This window comes from Ranitomeya variabilis, chromosome 3 (genome assembly GCF_051348905.1).
Source record: "Ranitomeya variabilis isolate aRanVar5 chromosome 3, aRanVar5.hap1, whole genome shotgun sequence".
Lineage (NCBI taxonomy): Eukaryota > Metazoa > Chordata > Amphibia > Anura > Dendrobatidae > Ranitomeya > Ranitomeya variabilis.
The window spans coordinates 572807160-572828117 of record NC_135234.1 but is presented as its reverse complement, the minus strand read 5'-3'; the positions used below and the strand labels follow the sequence as shown (position 1 = coordinate 572828117).

Sequence of the window (20958 nt, the reverse complement as noted above, 5' to 3'; positions counted from 1 at the left end):
AATATAGTACTTCTTATATAATATCAAACAAAAGCCGAAAATCTGGCATTATAAATCAATTGCAATAGTAAAATGTTAGAATCCTAAGGCCCAGTATTATGACTGAATTAAAGTTATGAAAACTGGTTACAGTATAGAAAAAATAGAATAATATATAAAAGGCAGGCAATAACACAAAGAAAAAGATCATAGATGAGCTATTTATCGGAATAAAGGAGGTTAGGAGTGGAAAGAGGTCAACCTTGTGGGGAAAATGCATCAGTGATTTGTATGCAGAGTTCGCATATTCTCAGACAATAGTGTGAACAAGTGCATAGATGACTAAGATGTTTTATATTAAATTTCAAAATTTATTGGCAGGAAAAATACAAGCGGGAACAAGAGAGACTTAAAGAAGAGTGGGAAAGGGCTCAGCAAGAAGCCGAGAAAGGAAGACCTCTTGATCAGGTTTGATACATCATGTTCATCTTTTTCCTGTTTAGCTTTTACACTTTTGATATTTTCATTTTCGTTACATATTTGTAATACTTGTTTGTTAAAGCAATGTGGGCTTTAACTGATGCACTATATCGTGTATTAACATCTTTAGGCTTGGGGAATATCACATTTTGTACACAAGGGGCACAAGTGACTTGTTAGACCCAAGTGGCTAGTCCAAGTCACTGGTGAGTTTTAACTTTTATTTGAACCCTTTTCTCTGATGTCTCACTGCTGCACGGCAGTTGTGTGAGCCAGAGGCTTTGTGTGCATGGTAGGGTAGTTGGCCACACCCATGTTTCTTCCACAATTTTGGATGGGCAATACAAAATTGGTAGACCAAGTTAAGTCTTGGTTTCTTGGTGCACAAAGGAGGAAAAACAACCTGCAGTCGCACATACCATGGAAACTGCATTCTAGAACAGCATTTGAGCAAAATCTGCAGACCCGTTCGATATGATTTTAATTCCTTTGTTTTTTTTATATTTACATAACAAAAAATCCAGTGTCTATAGAGACCCCACAAACTTCAGATAAAGTACTGCACTTTTTGGAGAATGTCCTAACTCATACGTTTTAAATACCCTTCACCATAATGCGTGATCTGCCTTGCAGCAGCCCATCTGAGTGGTACTTTAACCAGAGTGGAGCTATGCATTATATTTTACCTATTTAGCAACTCCAGTCTGGCCAAAGATTTAGGTACTGAATTAATGGACTCCTATTTAGACTGCCGATTTCTTCTTTATAAATGGACATCCTAAACTAGACAACTCATTGATACCTTTCAATTTTTATAGGAACCAGCGATTCTACAATTCCATACCAGCAGGTCCATGACGTCATATACCCCTTCATACTTGAGGAAAGGGGGGTCTGAAGGCTCACTAAGCAGTGATGACAATTTTCAAGAGAATGAGAAAAGACAGGAAGAGGAACGTGAAAGAAAAAAGGAAGAAGAAAACTTGAGATACTTGGAAGCCCAACGTAGACAAACAGAGGAGGAAGAGCACAGGCTCCGGGCAGAGGAGGAAGAACGCAGGCGCTGGGCAGAGGAGGCAGAGCTCAAGCTTCGGGCAGAGGAGTTAGAGCGCAGAGTCCAGCAAGACTTAGAAAGAAAAAGGCAAGATGAGGAAAGAAGGCAAAATGAGGAGGAACAAAAGAGACGTAGAGAAGTTGAATGGCAGAGGAAAAAAGAACAGGAGGAGGAACAACAAAGGCTAAAATTACAGAGTGAACGAATTCAAAGAACAAACATCAGGTTGGTATTAGTAGCAAATGGTTAAACGGAACCTGTCACCCCCAAAATGGAAGATGAGCTAAGCCCACCGGCATCAGGGGCTTATCTACAGCATTCTGTAATGCTATAGATAAGCCCCCGATGTATCCTGAAAGATGAGAAAAAGAGGTTAGATTATACTCACCCAGGGGCGGTCCGGCTGCGGTCCGGGTCTGGCGCCTCCCATCTTCTTACGATGACGTCCTTGTATTCACGCTGCGGCTCCAGCGCAGGCGTACTTTGTCTGCCCTGTTGAGGGCAGAGCAAAGTACTGCAGTGTGCAGGCATCGGGCGGGAAAGGTCAGAGAGGCCCAGTGCCTGCACACTGCAGTACTTTGCTCTGCCCTCAACAGAGCAGACAAAGAATGCCTGTGCCGGAGCCGCAGCGTGAAGACAAGAAGAGGACATCATCCTATGAAGATAGGAGGTCCCTGACCGGACGGCGACGCCCATCGGATCGGACCGCCCCCCCAGGTGAGTATAATCTAACCTCTTTTTCTCATCTTTCAGGATACATCGGGGGCTTATCTACAGCTTTACAGAATGCTGTAGATAAGCCTCTGATGCCGGTGGGCTTAGCTCACCTTCCATTTTGGGGGTGACAGGTTCCCTTTAAGTGTCTTTGTGGTGTCATTTTGTAATATTTGTCTTTTTGAGGTGGCAAATTTCATTTTTTGCCATCATAATTTAACCTTTTTGTATTTTACTTAAATGATCTAAATTATTTTATTATTTTCTCTTACACACTATATGAAATGCATATATTTCAATGTATACAGCAGTTTATTAGAGTATCTGTCATTTAACCTCCATTCTCTTAGTAATAAAGCAATTACAGACATTTCCCAGTTCATACTGCAAAGTTGCAAAGTAAACTGTTGGAAACTAGAAATCTCAGCGTATAGTAAGGAATCCAGATATATTTCAGAATTTTTTTGGTCATGAAGTGTTAAAGTATACACATAGCACCACAAATTAACAAGGGTTTACTTTGACTATTAAAACTTGATATTGATAAGTAACTTTTTGATTAATACTTCTTTTGAAGTATACCTTTCATGTAAAAAGTTCTAAAACTTTTACAGAAAGAAACCAGAAGGAATCATTGATTGCCTGGTTTGTTTTCTGCTCTGAGTGACGCCGAGTGGACCCAGCACTAAGCAGAGCCCTGAAGCCCTTTTGTTCTAACATTCAGTTTTTGGCTTTTGCATTGTATCCCACTGATGATTTTGACGTTTATTATCTCTTGGAATTTGTCAAAAATAAACTCACTCTGAAAACTAATGGTTCTAAAAGAGCAAAGTGTGTAAAACACTGCTACAAGAAAACGCTTTTTATGACATAATAGGTTGCAAACCTTACTTTGATAAACCCCATGCATACAAAAAAGTTGTAAATCTTTGTTTAGAGCACTGTGATAGACTTCATTAAATTAATAAAAAAAATGTTTTCTATGTCTTGTATTTACAGTTCTTACTCAAGATTATCAAGGACGTTGGATGATCCTGATTATACATCATACAATAGGTAGGTAGTAGATGATGATTAAAAAAAAGGCCACCTAGGGTTTTTTTTTGCGTGTATTGGAAACTGTATTATATTAACCAACAGATCTAGATTCCTTCATGGAGTACACTGCACATCTGTCCCAAGTATTGACCCTGAAGGACAGGCATCTAAACACAGACGCATTAGTATCAAAGCAGTGCATAGGAAAATAGTACATATGCAATACTTTCAATGGAAGCTGCTGATGGACTAGTGTGGCTACATGCCCGTATCAGTGGCCATGAACAGGGGAGCGTTACATGTTCCCATGGAGAAAACTGTACTTGTTTTTTTAATGCCAACAGTAAATGTGCTCCTATCAAACTAGTAACTATACTTACAAGTGAAATAGCCCATCGTTATTTCTGTGTACTTAATAGTGATGGGTGAACGTGCTCGGATAAGGGGTTATCTGAGCATGCTCGGGTGCTAACGGAGTGCCTTCAGTGTGCTCGAGTAATATGTTTGAGTCCCCGCATGTCTGCAGCTGTTTGTTAGGTAATCTGTGCATGTTTTGCAGCTATCGCACAGGTAATTCCTGCATGTGTTGTAGCTATTGAACAGCCACTAGACATGCAGGTGCGGGAACTCAAACATATTATTCGAACACGCCAATAGTCTGATAACATCTTATCCAAGCACGTTTGCTCATTACTAGTATTTAACACACATGGCTAGGTGGTAGGGCCCTTTCACACTGCGTTCTTTCCCCACCTTCAGTGGCCCTGCGGGAGGTTACATCTGAACTCCCCTCAAAATGGGATTCAGGCGTATGCGCCGTCAGGGCCATTGACTATAATGTGCAGACTGAGTAACCTTGTGCTCTGTCGTGCTTTATTTACGTTCGTATACGCCTTTTGGAGGCAGACACCAAGACATATACATCATATGTGGACTTAAATTTCCCTGAATGTTGGAAAGTGGCCTCCAGGCCACTAAACGTTGGAAAGAACACCGTGTGAAAGGACCTTATCTATATAGAAACTCATTAAACAATTTTTTCCTTATTTTTAATGTGCACCCATTTCCTTCTAACACGAGTGTATAAAGGTCCAAAAAAATGTACCTTTGAAAGAGACCTATTAGAGGGAAATAAAGTGCACATTAAAAATGCAGTTGAAGAAACAGTCTTTTAATATGTCCTTTTGCCATGTTAAGACCACAACTGTGATGTCAGGACCCTTGTTGTGTAAAGGTCATATCTGGTTACAATCGTTTCCACAGCTTATTTTGATATAAAATACTAGCTGTGAAACAGTCTGTGTTTTCCTTCAGAGATGCATAAAATGATGCATTTTTTAATATGTGCATGCGTGGGCTTCGTGCAACATTAATATTATTTCAGTGAGCGTTTGTGATTTTGGCATGGTTTCATCGAATATATTTTCTTAACAGCAAATCCAGGGATACTTCTGATTCATCAGGCTTTCCGGCTCAAAAGAGCGGTAAGCATTGGCTTATTACCGTATATATATTTTTAGAATTATATTATATTAACACTTACAACATTGACAAGATATGTTTACCGATCTCATGTAAAATTATTTTTCCTTATTATTCAAATAGTACTATTATATTATTCTGTGTAATTTGTGGTATAATGTATCGTTATAATAAATAAGTGTAAAATATCAGTGAGTCACATATCATTATATATAGGAGAACATGGGATGGCGGCGTATGGTTTTGCTGACTGGGTATTTGAAGAACAACAAAACAAGGCACACACTGTGAATCCACAGCAAATAAACCTCCCATCAGAAATGGAAAAACAAAAGTTCTCTCAGATGAGGGATTATCCAAGCCAAGGTGGGCAAGTGCTTGGCTTCTCTGCTTATCCATATCTAATAAGGATTTTTTCAAGGGATATATACTGTTGCCTGTTCTCCAGAGGCTTGAATAATGTCAGGGTGCTGCTTTCTTATATGCACTATATTGCCTTCTAGGAAATGTGCTCATAGAAGACTTTTCTACATTTCTAGAGTGTTTAGGAGCCCATTACTCAGTTGCGGAATAAAAAGAAGTAGTACATGTCACGCAGCAACAAATATTCCACAATGAGGTTCCCTAGAAAGATGGCCTCATTCTGCACTGTACAGCGCTATTAACCCAACTGCCTTATGTTTTTGTTTCAGAAGGCAGCCAAGAATTTGAAACGACATGGTCAGTGGGTGGATCACAAAAAGATGGCGCCGCAGAACTGGATAGACAGCAAGTAATCAAGGACATGAGGAAGAAAGCTCCTCTTAATACTGACAACAGCTGGATCAGGCAGCGGAGCTCCAGTGTCACAAAAGACACCTCCTCTCTTCCAAACTTAATGAGAAGGTAACCTTTGTCTTGGTTAACCCCTTAATCCCATATGACGTACTATCCCGTCGAGGTGGGGTGGGCCTTAATTCCCACCGACGGGATAGTACATCATATGCGATCGGCCACGCTCACGAGGGTAGCACGGCCGGGTGTCAGCTATCGCAGCTGACATCCGGCACTATGTGCCAGGAGTGGTCACGGACTGCTCCCGGCACATTAACCCCCGGCACACTGCGATCAAACATGATCGCAGTGTTCCGGCGGTATAGGGAAGCATCGCGCAGGGAGGGGGCTCCCTGCGGGCTTCCCTGAGACCCTCGGAGCAACGCGATGTGATCGCGTTGCTCCGAGTGTCTCATACCTCCTCTCCCTGCAGTCCCCGGATCCAAAATGGCCGCGGGGCTGCATCCGGGTCCTGCAGGGAGGTGGCTTATCAAGCGCCTGCTCAGTGCAGGCGCTGGTAAGCCTGCAGCGCTGGAAGTCAGATCGCTGATCTGACAGAGTGCTGTGCAAACTGTCAGATCAGCGATCTGTGATGTCGCCCCGCCCCCCTGGGACAAAGTAAAAAAAAAAAGTAACAAAAAAAAAAAAAAATCCTAAATAAAGAAAAAAAAAATATATTATTCCCATAAATACATTTCTTTATCTAAATAATAATAAAAAACAATAAAAGTACACATATTTAGTATCGCCGCGTCTGTAACGACCCAACCTATAAAACTGTCCCACTAGTTAACCCCTTCAGTGAACACTGTAAAAAAATGTTTTTAAAAAAGTAGAAAACAACGCTTTATTATCATACCGCCAAACAAAAAGTGGAATAACACGCGATCAAAAAGACGGATATAAATAACCATGGTACAGCTGAAAACGTCATCTTGTCCCGCAAAAAACGAGCCGCCATACAGCATCATCAGCAAAAAAATAAAAGTTATAGTTTTCAGAATAAAGCGATGCCAAAATAATTATTTTTTCTATAAAATAGTTTTTATCGTATAAAAGTGCCAAAACGTAAAAAAATGATATAAATGAGGTATTGCTGTAATCGTACTGACCCGAAGAATAAAACTGCTTTATCAATTTTACCAAACGTGGAACGGTATAAACGCCCCCCCAAAAAAAGAAATTCATGAATAGCTGGTTTTTGGTCATTCTGCCTCACAAAAATCGGAATAAAAAGCGATCAAAAAATGTCACGTACCCGAAAATGTTACCAATAAAAACGTCAACTCGTCCCGCAAAAAACAAGACCTCACATGACTCTGGACCAAAATATGGAATAATTATAGGTCTCAAAATGTGGAGACGCAAAAACTTTTTTGCTATAAAAAGCGTCTTTTAGTGTGTGACAGCTGCCAATCATAAAAATCCGCTATAAAAAACGCTATAAAAGTAAATCAAACCCGCCTTCATCACAGTGCTCTTTCCCTTCCGAGCTCTCCCGTGCGCCCAAACAGGGGTTTACCCCAACATATGGGGTATCAGCTTACTTGGGACAAATTGGACAACAACTTTTAGGGTCCAAGTTCTCTTGTTACCCTTGGGAAAATAAAAATTTGGGGGGCTAAAAATCATTTTTGTGGGAAAAAAAACATGTATTTTCACGGCTCTGCGTTGTAAACTGTAGTGAAACACTTGGGGGTTCAAAGTTCTCACAACACATCTAGATAAGTTCCTTGGGAGGTCTAGTTTCCAATATGGGGCCACTTATGGGGGGTTTCTACTGTTTAGTTACATCAGGGGCTCTGCAAATGCAACGTGACACCTGCAGACCAATCCATCTAAGTCTGCATTCCAAATGGCGCTCCTTCCCTTCCGAGCTCTGCCATGCGCCCAAACAGTGGTTCCCCCCCACATATGGGGTATCAGCGTACTTAGGACAAATTGGACAACAACTTTTGAGGTCCAATTTCTCCTGTTACCCTTGGGAAAATACAAAACTGGGGGCTAAAAAATAATTTTTGTGGAAAAAAAAAATATTTTTTATTTTCACGGCTCTGCGTTATAAACTGTAGTGAAACACTTGAGGGTTCAAAGCTCTCAAAACACATCTAGATAAGTTCCTTAGGGGGTCTACTTTCCAAAATGGTGTCACTTGTGGGGGGTTTTAATGTTTAGGCACATCAGGGGCTCCAAAAGCGACATGGTGTCCCATCTCAATTCCAGTCGATTTTGTATTGAAAAGTCAAACAGCGCTCCTTCCCTTCCGAGCTCTGCCATGCGCCCAAACAGTCGTTTACCCCCACATATCGGGTATCAGCGTACTCAGTACAAATTGCACAAAAACTTTTGGGGTCCAATTTCTTCTCTTACCCTTGGGAAAATAAAAAATTGGGGGCGAAAAGATCATTTTTATGAAAAAATATGATTTTTTTATTTTTACGGCTCTGCATTATAAACTTCTGTGAAGCACTTGTTGGGTCAAAGTGCTCATCACACATCTAGATAAGTTCCTTAAGGGGTCTACTTTCCAAAATGGTGTCACTTGTGGGGGATTTCAATGTTTAGGCACATCAGGGGCTCTCCAAATGCAACATGGCGTCCCATCTCAATTCCAGTCAATTTTGCATTGAAAAGTCAAATGGCGCTCCTTCCCTTCCGAGCTCTGCCATGCGCCCAAACAGTGGTTTACCCCCACATATGGGGTATCAGTGTACTCAGGACAAATTGCACAACAACTTTTGGGGTCCATTTTCTCCTGTTACCCTTGGTAAAATAAAACAAATAAACATTCCAAAAATTCCTGTGAAACACCTGAAGGGTTAATAAACTTCTTGAATGTGGTTTTGAGCTCCTTGAGGGGTGCAGTTTTTAGAATGGTGTCACACTTGGGTATTTTCTATCATATAGACCCCTCAAAATTGACTTCAAATGAGATGTGGTCCCTTAAAAAAAAAAATGGTGTAAAAATGAGAAATTGCTGGTCAACTTTTAACCCTTATAACTCCCTAACAAAAAAAAAATGTGGTTCCAAAATTGTGCTGATGTAAAGTAGACATGTGGGAAATGTTACCTATTAAGTATTTTGTGTGACATATCTCTGATTTAAGGGCATAAAAATTCAAAGTTGGAAAATTGCGAAATTTTCAAAATTTTCTCCAAATTTCCATTTTTTTCACAAATAAACCCAAGTTATATTGAAGAAATGTTACCACTATCATGAAGTACAATATGTCACGAGAAAACAATGTCAGAATCGCCAAGATCCGTTGAAGCGTTCCAGAGTTATAACCTCATAAAAGGACAGTGGTCAGAATTGTAAAAATCGGCTCGGTCATTAATGTGCAAACCACCCTTGGGGCTTAAGGGGTTAATTTCAAATAATGTCTCCTCGTTGGGGTATTGATAGTCATTCTGACACATGAAATCAAACCTTGTCTATTTGCCATGTTAGGGTAGAAGGGGTCCCTCCTCTATAACCCAGAATGGAAAGTTGCTCTGTAAGGATCGGTATTGTTATATCTGAATGGCCAGCTTGTAGCACTACATCTTACTTATAGGGAAATGTCTTGCAGTCACATTTGTTGTTTCCTGCCATGTAATTCTTTGATTGTTCTTCTGAAGATCTGTTACATTCTGTTCTGTAAGTCAACTTTTGATCTATTCTATATAAATCTCCTGTGATTTCCTATTACAGAGGGGAATCGCTAGACAACCTAGACTCTGGCTCAAGTTCACGGAGACAGTCATCTTGGGCAAACCATTCATCATCCTATAATTCTTTATCATCCAGTCAAGACTTCGGGCAACCTTCCCAGGGGCTGTCCACTTCTAATCGCACATATCTGCGTAATCCATCTTCCAGCCTTCCACAGGTTTCTTCTGGCTCCGGATCAATTTCTCAGTCCTCTTTGGCATCATCGAGTTTGCCTCGGAATCAGAGTTCAACACAGACGACTGGTCAACAACGCAACAAGTAAGCACAAAGATTTTCAATAACTTTTACATAATATATAATTTTTTTTTTATAGAAAATAAACTTTTACATTGCATATATTGTACTTCAGATCACAACCTTTAAGATTATTTTATCCAGGATGCCAATGAACTATAGTTGGTAGTTTTATTTAAGGGCACTCACTAAAAAGGCTTCTTTTTCTTCTGATTCCAAAATACTAATGATCTTACTAGTATATAGATATACTATAGAGGGAGACTTGCCAATGTGATTTTTCTGGGGTAAACAATTATGGCAACTTCCGTATGTATGGTATAATTTACAACTTTCACTGCCACTCATGCTACTTTTTAAAAAGTTTGTAGAATTTTCTATAATTTTTCACCAGAGAGTAGAAAAAATTTGTGCCAATCTATGCAAGCACATGGTTGACATTGATTTGGTTGTAAAAAGTGGAAAAGCAGAAAAAAAATGCACAAAACTGTTGACTGCAGTCTGAATCAGTCCTTAATATAAAGCATACCACCTGAAAATGAGCTAGGTGGTGCATGAAAAATGTGTTGAAGACCGAGTATATTCAGTATTGAAAAAAGAAACGGCTGTTGTCCTCTTTCACTTCCCGACTCCCCCTGCATGTTAAAGGATTGTCCCGCCACATGGAATAAAGGACATTAACCTTTTTTAAGAAGCAATGGTGAACGCTTTCTTTTTTCAATATTGATTTGATTGTTTTGACACACGTACCGCAGGCAATGCGCCTAATTTTTTAAGAAGCAGGCATCTCTTAATAAAAAGCATGCCTGTGTAAAATATGCCTAATTTACTAAGACCAGAGTAAGGTTTGCTGGTCTTACAGAATATTCCCCACTGTATTTCCTCCAAAACTATTGCTGCCTAAGTAGGCTAGTTGCCCAATTTGAGCTGTAGGATTTCCATATGAATGCAGCTCTTGTTTTGTCTGTGAAATGACTATAGTGTGAACATTCTCTTACAGTTTGCACCTATACTAGTTTGTCTGGCTCATTTCTTAGGTTTTACGGTAATATCTTGTACTTTGTATACACATGGGGCTTGGTCCCCCTCTCTAAGCTAAGTATTTCATTTGTATAGCTTCCCATGGATGGGTGGCTCAGTCAGGGCCCTGTCCTTCTCTGCCCTTATATTGATGTCATTTGACCCATATTGTTTTAATACTAGAGACCGGTTAGGACTGCCCTGATTGGTACCTCTTGTCGTGGTGGGATGGCTTTTATGCTCTTTTGATCAAAAAGGGTACTTAGTTAATGTCAATGTAATTTACATGTGCTATTACTGTTATCTTATTTACTTGCTGTAGGGTATATGCTCACTTTTTGTTTCTTCTTGTTTTTTGTTTGTGAATTGGGCAGTGTGAACGTGTTCTTACACTTATACCCTCTTATAGTCCGGATAATTTATTTTATTTTGTAGTATTATCAACTGCCTGTCTGTTGTCTGAATGTACCTCAAATATGTTGGAATTTTTTTTCTGTAATATAATTTAGCAAATGACTCCTTATTGTATAAGTACTTTTTGTTTTTCCTGGTTTCACTTACCAACTGAACAACTCTTCACTCATGAAGTTCCTAATACAGTGCGCTGCCTTCATGTCTGGTCTGTAAAGGAAGCATGATTTTATTTACCCATTGATGAATTTCTGCATTCCAGCGCATCCGTCAGCCTTCAGACAAGGGCTCAGTTATTTTCTTATTCTGTATCTAGGTCAGTGAGCGGGAAGAAATTGTGCTCTTATTGTAATAACAGTTTGGGCAAAGGAGCGGCCATGATCATCGAGTCTCTTGGTCTTTGTTTTCATTTACATTGTTTTAAGGTGAGACATTGAGGACATCTAAATTAATCCTCCAATATCTAACTGAACTGCCATGGCTGCGGGTACTAACATTAATCATTTCTGTGTGTCAGACAGTATTCCATGAAACAACCTTGTAAATAAGTAAAAGAATTTCCAGCAAGTTGAGGGAAATTGGATTCAGATATTACCGTTGCAGGTTAATTAGGTTAAGAGGATATAAGAAAGAGAAAAGTTGTTGTGAGCTTTATACTGTACAAGTCTTTGTGTGTATTTGTATTTATGCACCAAAACTGGAGTTTATGAAAGCTGGAGCAGCGTCCTATCGCAGCCAATCGGTTTTTACCTTTTATTCTTGTAACGCACTGCCCAATCAGTTGTCTTTTAGGTTGTGAATGCACTTTCTGGTAAGCTCATGTTGGTTAGTGGGTTTACGAAGACCTTTATTTGGTTGCATGACTTTGCTGGCAATAATTTCAGTTATTGCCACCAAACCACACTCCTATTACCACTGTTAATGGCCGGAAGGTCTTTCAGGGCAAATTGCAGGATTATCACCAATCTCCAGCTATCATTTAGCTATCTATTTGAAAAGCCTGCTCACTGCTTGTCGGCATGTTTCATCTACATGCAGCTGCCAGAACATGTGAATTTTTAGGCTTAGTAGAAACGACGTTACATGACCCAGTTCTAACAATCGTGGCCATCACCAGGGAGATGCAAAAGTAGAAAAACTTTATGGTACAGGCTGTTTTTCCACATGTACGGAGAAATAAGTTTCTTTTTGCATACTCTCATGAGTGCTGTCGTTGTTCCCTGATGGTTAGATATTTTCACCGAGTGGATACCTTGGCGGTTAGCTGACTTTGTCGCTCACGTTGTCCTGAGAGCACTTTGGACAAGTGTTCTCTTCTGGTACATGGCACAGTTCTGTTACCATCTCATTTGTAACAGTTTTTGCAGAAATCCTGAGGTGGAAGTAAAGAACCAAATCCCATACTTGTATACAGTGAATGAAGTATATATGGATACCTATGTTTTTGTATGAGAACTACAGAAATGTCTGTTCCCTTTTGAAGACAAAATGCCTCCCCAGACGTGTCACCAGTCATCAGTCAGACACCATCATTTGTTAGAGATGAATCAGATGCAAATCTAGTTCTGTTCCTATCCCTTGTGGAGTGAAGCTGCCCTGAAGCAAAGCTTCACTTTCTGACATATAAAAACCATGTTTCCGTGCTGTCATGAAGACAGTCTCCACTGTTTTACACTTGGCACAGACAAAGCCAGAAATGAATTCTTGTCTGATTAAATGCAAATCTCAGTGTGCAGCTGGATGACATAAGGATATTTCTTCCTCTTCTCAGTTTATTCTAATCATGCCAGTAATACGAGTGCAGCTTCTTGTTAACATAATCTTATTCTCTGGATTTACAACATTTATCAGTGTTTGATTTCATGGAATATTTCTGTACCACATCAGTTTACCTAGTGCCAATCTGCCGGTGCGTCGTGCTGGAAACTGTTCCCTACCTAACATTCATCACCTCTGCAAAAAATTACAGCCGAAGCTGATCGCTCTGCCTGGCTGCTGCCTTACTAATGATTTGGGTTGCTTTGCTGCTTTTATTCAGTCATTCAGGCTTTGCTAGATGTATCCTGTAAGTTGGTTTACCGTCCAGAGGCCTAGCAATGTTTTGTGCTGTAAGCCACTTATTTGTCTGCTTTTATTTTCTTTACTAGTGTGTCGCCTGTGAAACAGACCTCGGAGGTACCCAGTCTGGAGCAGAAGTTAGAATCCGGAACAACGAGTTGTACTGCAACAGCTGCTACATTAAATTTAAATGTACGTTTGCATGACATGTATTTGTATTGATTTTCATCTCCGGCTAGCAGTTTTATCTCCTGTTTGACATGTAGCTCACAGTTTTATTAAGGAGAATCTCTCACTATCTGAGGGCTGCATAAATGGTGACGGTCTTTGATTCTTGTGCTATATATCTTACTTTATTACTTTTAGCCATATTCTTATAATCTCTAGTTATCTGCTTCAGGGCCTGGAGCACGTTCATGTGCACACATTGCTGGAGTTCTTAATATTCATAAACTGGTAAATTCTCATAGAAGTGAATGGACCGCCTCGCACATGCACAGCCACCTCACTCCATTCATTCGTCGCCTGTTGCTACAACATTTCTTGACTCTTTCTGTTAATAGGTGGCGGTGAGGCCAAAAATCACTATACTGCTGCTGCATTGCAGTATAGGGAAAGTGAATGGGGATGCATTACGACTTGTTGCAGTGCTGTGCAGTAATTGCTCTGTGACACCATTTACTTGCATTATTCGGCAATGTAGCAGTGGCATACAGTGATCTTCAGCTATACGACCTGTATCATGGCTGACAAAAAACACCTTGTAGCCCTTAGCCATAATATGCCTATGATGGGTATACTCGTTTAGAGTGTGTCAGCTCTCCTCTCATCTCTTAAAAATAATTGAATTTTAAATCACAATGATTGGACCGTTTTAGACTGCGTTGATTGCTCATTTCATAAATCGAGTGGTAACAACCAGTTTCAATTGACTCACTTTTTCAGGAAAAATAACAGGGACACCGTGCAAAAAAAGATTTGCGTGGCCATATTTTGTTAATTTGATAAAAATGTTCAATATTTTTTATTGGCTAGAAAATCTGAATAAGAACTTCTACCCACTACTAGTTGACACAAGTCTTGTCCTCCACTTTCTTTTCGTCTTGCCTGGCAGTATGTAAACGAACATAAATCCATGGCACGGAGAAGGCTAGTAGTGTTGCGAGCTGGAATAGCTTCTGAGCTTTTCTGAACACCCATAAGAACAGCTGAACAGGATTATTTAAATTATAGCACACGATTCCTTATGTAAGGGTTTTCTCATAGTCTAAAGTGGATAAAATTGCAAAACAAGTAAGTCCATTCTTAAAGGGAACCTACCACCCCGTTTTTTAAAAATTAGATAAAAATAGTGTGAAATAGGGGCAGAGCTGGGCTTTACATTAGGGCCTTTTCGGTGCCTTTACACCCCCGTTAGGCTGCCCAAATACCTTTGTGAAGTGGCCGTTTTCTGCTGTCACTCAAGTGGGTCAGGTCGGATGGGCGTGGTCACAGCGCTGTTTGTCCCCCAGGATCCTGCTCATCATTACGTTGGTGGCGTAGTGGTGTGCGCATGTCCAAAGAAGATCCACTGCCCAGGAGATGAATAACGGCGCGGTCTTCGCTATTCAGCCGTTTACCGGTGGGCGCGGCCATCTTTCCTGTGGCCGCGCCTGCGCAGATGGAGCGCTCTGCTGCCCGGGACTTCAGGAAAATGGCCGCCGCGATCTCCATCTGCGCACGCGCGGAATCCCGCGGCCATTTTCCTGAAGTCCCGGGCAGCAGAGCGCTCCATCTGCGCAGGCGCGGCCACAGGAAAGATGGCCGCGCCCACCGGTAAACGGCTGAATAGCGAAGACCGCGCCGTTATTCATCTCCTGGGCAGTGGATCTTCTTTGGACATGCGCACACCACTACGCCACCAACGTAATGATGAGCAGGATCCTGGGGGACAAACAGCGCTGTGACCACGCCCATCCGACCTGACCCACTTGAGTGACAGCAGAAAACGGCCACTTCACAAAGGTATTTGGGCAGCCTAACGGGGGTGTAAAGGCACCGAAAAGGCCCTAATGTAAAGCCCAGCTCTGCCCCTATTTCACACTATTTTTATCTAATTTTTAAAAAACGGGGTGGTAGGTTCCCTTTAAGAATGTCTAATTTACAGTTTATTGCTCAATGCCTAAGCTACCGGCCACTTCTTCAGTCTATTAGTGGTGGCTACTCTCCTAGCTGAGGAGGATAGAGCTTGCAAGCACTGCTCTGCATCTGCGTATTGCCTCAGAGGACGTACAGTTCTGTGCATAATCAGTAGTGCACCATCCCATAGCAGACAGACTGGGGAGGGGTGCGCGCGGTAAATGCATAATGAGGAAACCCCCTTTAAATATTCCCTTTTACTCTTTTACAAAGTGACTAGAAGGAAGGGATAACTGTTAAAGGGAGAAAAAAAAACCTGCATCCCTTGGGACTCGTGCTGATGGCTCCTCCATACTTGGTTGGACATCATTACTTATAGTCCCAATGGAGACTACCAGCAGTGGGGATTTTTTTTTTTTGTCTGTACTAGGTAGTATAATGCCAAAGAGGCAGAAGTTGTCACATTATTATTAGTGATGAGCGAATATACTCGTTACTCGAGATTTCCCGAGCACGCTCGGGTGACCTCGGAGAATTAGTTTTCATCGCCGCAGCTGAATGATTTACATCTGTTAGCCAGCATAAGTACATGTGGGGGTTGCCTGGTTGCTAGGGAATCCCCACATGTAATCAAGCTGGCTAACAGATGTAAATCATTCAGCTGCTGCCAGGAAAACTACATCTCCGAGCACTTACAAATACTCCGGGGACACCCGAGCGTGCTCGGGAAATCTAGAGTACCGAGTATATTCGCTCATCGCTAATTATTCTGTAACATGGCAAGTATTTGTCACTGGCTTAGTACTGTTTATTAACTAGCTTTCCCTTTCCTTCCTAGCCGGACACCCCACCTCCATGTGAAGGCCTCCTCATCACAGAGCTGCTTCTAGAAATAGCAGAGGAGGATTGATCCAACAGGGATGTAAATCTAGAAGCACAAGCTGGATGTGTGCTCTCTACAGCTTATATATCTTATATATAAGGAATGACATTGCAGTTGCCTTTTGTTGTATTACCTCATTAACCAGATTTCTTTGTGTTATATTTATGAGAGGATAATCAAATCTAAGGGGCATGTTGTACTTTCAGTGTTCTGAATTCTGTATGTAAAAAGGCCGCTTTTATTAAATTTCAAAATATTTTTGAGCCCTTTTTTCATCTGTCTTTCTAGAGGGTATTTTCAATAGAAAGTTTAACAGATTTTTGAATTAAGACTTCTGTTGCCTTCATCTTCTGAATATTTACTCTATAGCAAAGTGAGATTATATTGAAATGCATGTGAATGTATGGTTCTATATTTATGTAGACATGTAGCACACTATAAGGTATCACTGCTTTGTGGGGAGGTGCAGGATTGTTTCTGATACCCGTTTTCTAAATATCAAAATCTATGCAAGAATTATGATGTAACACACATTTTCTCTTACCTTATTTTCTTTCTGCAATTGTTTGTTAAGAAAACGTTTATTTTTCTGACAGAGTTTTCTGTAACAAAAATATTTTCTGATTTACTTTTGTAAATAAAATTGTGGCTGCATTTAAATCAGAAATTTTGGGGTTTTTTTTTCTCTTTTATTCATGAAACAAAAGGATGGTGCTCAACATTCTTACTATTCAACAAAAAGTAGTTCATGTATCACCTCCATTTCCGTTTTTAAGATACTATAGGAAAATGTCACCAGATTCATACTTCCAAAACGACAGGCAGCATGAAGCGCTGTATGACAGCAGCCAGGTATATTATTCCGTGAAATACCAGTGAAGATTGGACTGGTGACTAGTGTTGAGCATTCCGATACCGCAAGTATCGGCCGATACCGAGATCCGATACTTTTGTGGTATCGGGTATCGGTATCGAAACAACATTAATGTGTAAAATAAAGAATTAAAATAAAAAATATTGCTATACTCACCTCTCCGATGCAGCCTGGACCTCACCGAGGGAACCGGCAGCGTTCTTTGCTTAAAATGCGCGCGTTTACTGCCTTCCGTGACGTCACGGCTTGTGATTGGTCGCGTGCCGCCCATGTGGCCGCGACGTGACCAATCTCAGCAAGCCGTGACGTAATTTGCAGGTCCTGAATGCCTAATTCTAGGCATTCAGGATTTTAAAATTACGTTACGGCTTGTGATTGGTCGCGTCGCGGTCACATCGGCGATGCGACCAATCACAAGCCGTGACGTCACGGGAGGCAGGAAACGCGCGCATCTTAAAATTACGTCACGGCTTGTGATTGGTTGCGTGCCGCCCATGTGACCGCGACGCGACCAATCACAGCAAGCTGTGACGTAATTTCAGGTCCTGAATGCCTAATTCTGCATTCAGGACCTGAAAATTACGTCACGGCTTGCTGTGATTGGTCGCGTCGCGGTCAGATGGGCGGCACGCAACCAATCACAAGCCGTGACGTAACGGAAGGCAGTAAACGCGTGCATTTTAAGCAAAGAACGCTGCCGGTTCCCTCGGTGAGGTCCAGGCTGCGTCGGAGAGGGGAGTATAGCAATATTTTTTATTTTAATTCTTTCTTTTACACATTAATATGGATCCCAGGGCCTGAAGGAGAGTTTCCTCTCCTTCAGACCCTGGGAACCATCAGGGATACCGTCCGATACTTGAGTCCCATTGACTTGTATTGGTATCGGGTATCGGTATCGGATTAGATCCGATACTTTGCCGGTATCGGCCGATACTTTCCGATACCGATACTTTCAAGTATCGGACGGTATCGCTCAACACTACTGGTGACCATAGACCAAGAAAAGACTAGTCCAGTGCTGCCTCCGACTGGCTTTTCCCAGCACTGCTGCAGGTGATTAACTGGTCTCTCCCTCGCATGGATGTAGGAAGATAGCTGCTGTGGCGCAGGGAAGAGACGGACTAGTCTCGTGTCCGCCTATGATCCCCAGCTTGGTCTTCAAAGTATGTTTTCTCTTAAATGCTTCAGTTGCAATCGTTCAAGCAGGCTCTGAATAAGGCAATTTGCAGTTTGGGCAGCATGAATCACTCGTTAAAGGGTTGATTTGGGACTTGTAGGATCCCTACTTCCAGCAGGTGGCGCTATAGTTCAAGCCCTCTTTTTCTCTGAAGAGGGAATTTGCATATTACATTTCCCAGAGGAGCATTGCACGGTGAATAAACCTCCTTACCTTGACAAGCCAGCTGGTATGTCACTCTCCACAAGGAGAAACCTTACCCCTTAGACCTCACCCCATCCAATTTAACTTCAAGGCTGGATTCACCAGTTTTTTCCTATGCTTCTTTTAGCCAAACTGTACTGTAATGCAAAACACTTAATTATGGCCATAATTCAGTGTTCTTTAAGCCTGCCTTTCTGCGTACTGCTGCCATTCATATATACTCACACCCTGCATACGCTCATATGGATATATGTCTGATGCATTCTGCTCCAAGAATTATCCTGTTTAATTTTCCTGGCTCCAGACGTTAAAAACACTAACACTGACAGTGAGTGGGGCCGACGCTCACGCTTAACTGTGCACCTGTTTTATGCAATTATGTTCCAAGGCTCGTCTCTTGGCATACTCATCCCATCATATTCCAAACTATGGCATTATATACAAGGGCTCATGTTAAGACAAAATTCTGTTTTACCTTTTAATTGAGATATGGTGCACATTAGTGTTGTTTTTTTTTATAGGTGATGCTAGTTGACAAATACTGAGGTGAACAGATGAACATTGTTTTTTCACTTTTCATGCCTAGATTATATTCTGATATAATCTCACAAGAACTCGTAAGTCTTTACGTAGTAGATGTATTATACAGTGCCTGCATCTCTCTTCTTGATTAGCTGTTAAAAAGGAAATGATTGCGTAATATGCATAGAATTGGTACGTGTAAGTACAAGCAGGTGGCACAAAGAGCACACGCGCCTCATAATATTGTAATAAATGATTATGTATAACCAGGTGTTGTGGAATGTATCACCCCTGTACACTACACAATCCATAAATCAGTGCTTTATTATATATTCATTTTGATGTCTTCTGTAATGTATAATTGCCAAAAATTACAATAACTATTTGAAATAATTTCTAATGCAAAAGAAACCATCATAGACTCTCTCTGATTGTATAATGGGTTCAGTCCCACTTGCATGTGTATGCACCTCACATTAAAGGGGTATTCCAGTTTCAGAAACCCCTTTACCTAGCTGCTGTTTATTTAAAAAAAAAACTAAACTTTCCTCTCCTTCCTTGGAGCCAGCGCCGAGTCTCTCTTTCCAGGGATTATTGCAGCTAGTAACTGAGCTCTGTGACTGCCTGAGGTGACTGCATGAGGCGCTAAGCTTACAGATTGACTGCGGTGCAGTGGACATGTCAGCGCTGCAGACAATGATGGTCACTAGGAACAGCAGCCAAGGCTCAGCATTAGACCAAGAGAGGGTGAATAAAGCACTTTGCTTTTTAAAACAACCTGGAGCTTGGAACTGGGAAACTCCTTTTTTAATATAATAATTATCCCATTACTCACGCTTTGCAGTACTTCATACAGTGGGTATAAAAAGTCTACACACCTCCTTTTTAAAATGACAGGTTTTTGTCATCTGGAAAAAAAAATATCAGAACTTTTCCCACCTTTTTAATGTTGCTCATAATTTGTACAATTTGACTGTAAAAAAAAACAAAAAAACCCCTGAAATCTTATCAGGTAGAAAAAGAACTAAAATATCATTGCATAAATATATACACACCCTTAGACAGCATTCAGTCTTTTTGGCTAAATTTCTCACTTTGTCAACTCAGTCACACGGGCAATGCCCTTGCCATCTGACAGTCAATTGCATTCAGGTCTGGCCTCTGGCTGGGCCATTCCAAAACTGATATTCTTCTGGAAAAGCCATTCTTTTGTTGATTTGAAGGTATGCTTGGGGTCATCATACTGAAAAGTGAAATTCAGCTTCTTAGCAGAGATCTGAAGGTTTTGTTGCAAATTTGACAGATACTTGGAACTGTTCATAATTCTCCCCACCTTAACTAAATTCTCAATTCCAGCTGCTGAAAAAAAACAAAAAAAAACAAAGCATAAGGCTGCTTCCACCATGCTTAACTATGGGTGTTTTCTGGTGATACACAGTGTTAACTTTGCGTCAAATACACCTTTTCCAACTTACCTTGCTCTTATCAGACCACAACACTTGTGCTGATTGTGCTTTTTTTAAGACTTGATGTAGGTTTTTGCAAAACATAGTCTGGCTTTGATGTTTTTGTTTGTAAGAAAGAGCTTCTGTCTTGACACCTACCTCACAGGCCAGACACATGAGGAATGCGGGAGATTTGTTGTTTCATGCAATATTATTATTATTATTATTTATTTATATAGCACCATTAATTCCATGGTGCTGTACATGAGAAAGGGGTTACATACAGGGTTATAAATATCATTTACAGTAAACAAGTTTACAGTGACACACTGGTACAAAGGGGAGATGACCCTGTCCTTGCAGACTTACATTCTATGGGATAGTGGGGAAGAGACAGAAGGTCAGAGGTGCAGCAGCTCTGGCGATGGAGAGGCGGCTGCTCTGGCGATGGCGAAGTGGCAGAATGGTTATATGCAGTATACAGGCAATACTTGACAGAAATTCCTGCAGCTCCTTTAATGTTGCTGTAACCCTTTTGTAACCTCCCAAACCATTTTTCTTGTCTTTTTCATCAATTTTTGAGGGATTTCCAGTTCTAGATAATGGTAGAAAAACTGTATGGGAACAAAAGTGCACAAAAACATTGAGTGATACAATTTTGGGTGCAAAGGAAAATAAGGTTGTTTGCAGGCACAACTCCTGTGAACACCTGAAGATATCAGCTGCTGCTGCCTCGT

At 41.0% G+C, this 20958-nt stretch overlaps 1 protein-coding gene across 6 annotated transcripts in view; it reads left to right on the top strand.

The window, feature by feature from the left end:
- Window positions 1-16666, top strand: part of LMO7 (LIM domain 7) — a 230389-nt gene extending 213723 nt beyond the window's left edge. For all 6 annotated transcript variants that reach the window (XM_077297225.1, XM_077297229.1, XM_077297226.1 and 3 more), the window contains 10 exons: window positions 361-447; window positions 1278-1738; window positions 3227-3283; window positions 4700-4749; window positions 4964-5113; window positions 5440-5632; window positions 9255-9533; window positions 11257-11365; window positions 13088-13190; window positions 15955-16666. In XM_077297225.1, coding sequence (XP_077153340.1) covers window positions 361-447; window positions 1278-1738; window positions 3227-3283; window positions 4700-4749; window positions 4964-5113; window positions 5440-5632; window positions 9255-9533; window positions 11257-11365; window positions 13088-13190; window positions 15955-15977 — 1512 coding nt within the window. In that variant the 3' untranslated portion in view covers window positions 15978-16666. The remainder of the gene's footprint in view (window positions 1-360; window positions 448-1277; window positions 1739-3226; window positions 3284-4699; window positions 4750-4963; window positions 5114-5439; window positions 5633-9254; window positions 9534-11256; window positions 11366-13087; window positions 13191-15954) is intronic.
- The last annotated feature ends 4292 nt before the right edge of the window (window positions 16667-20958 follow it).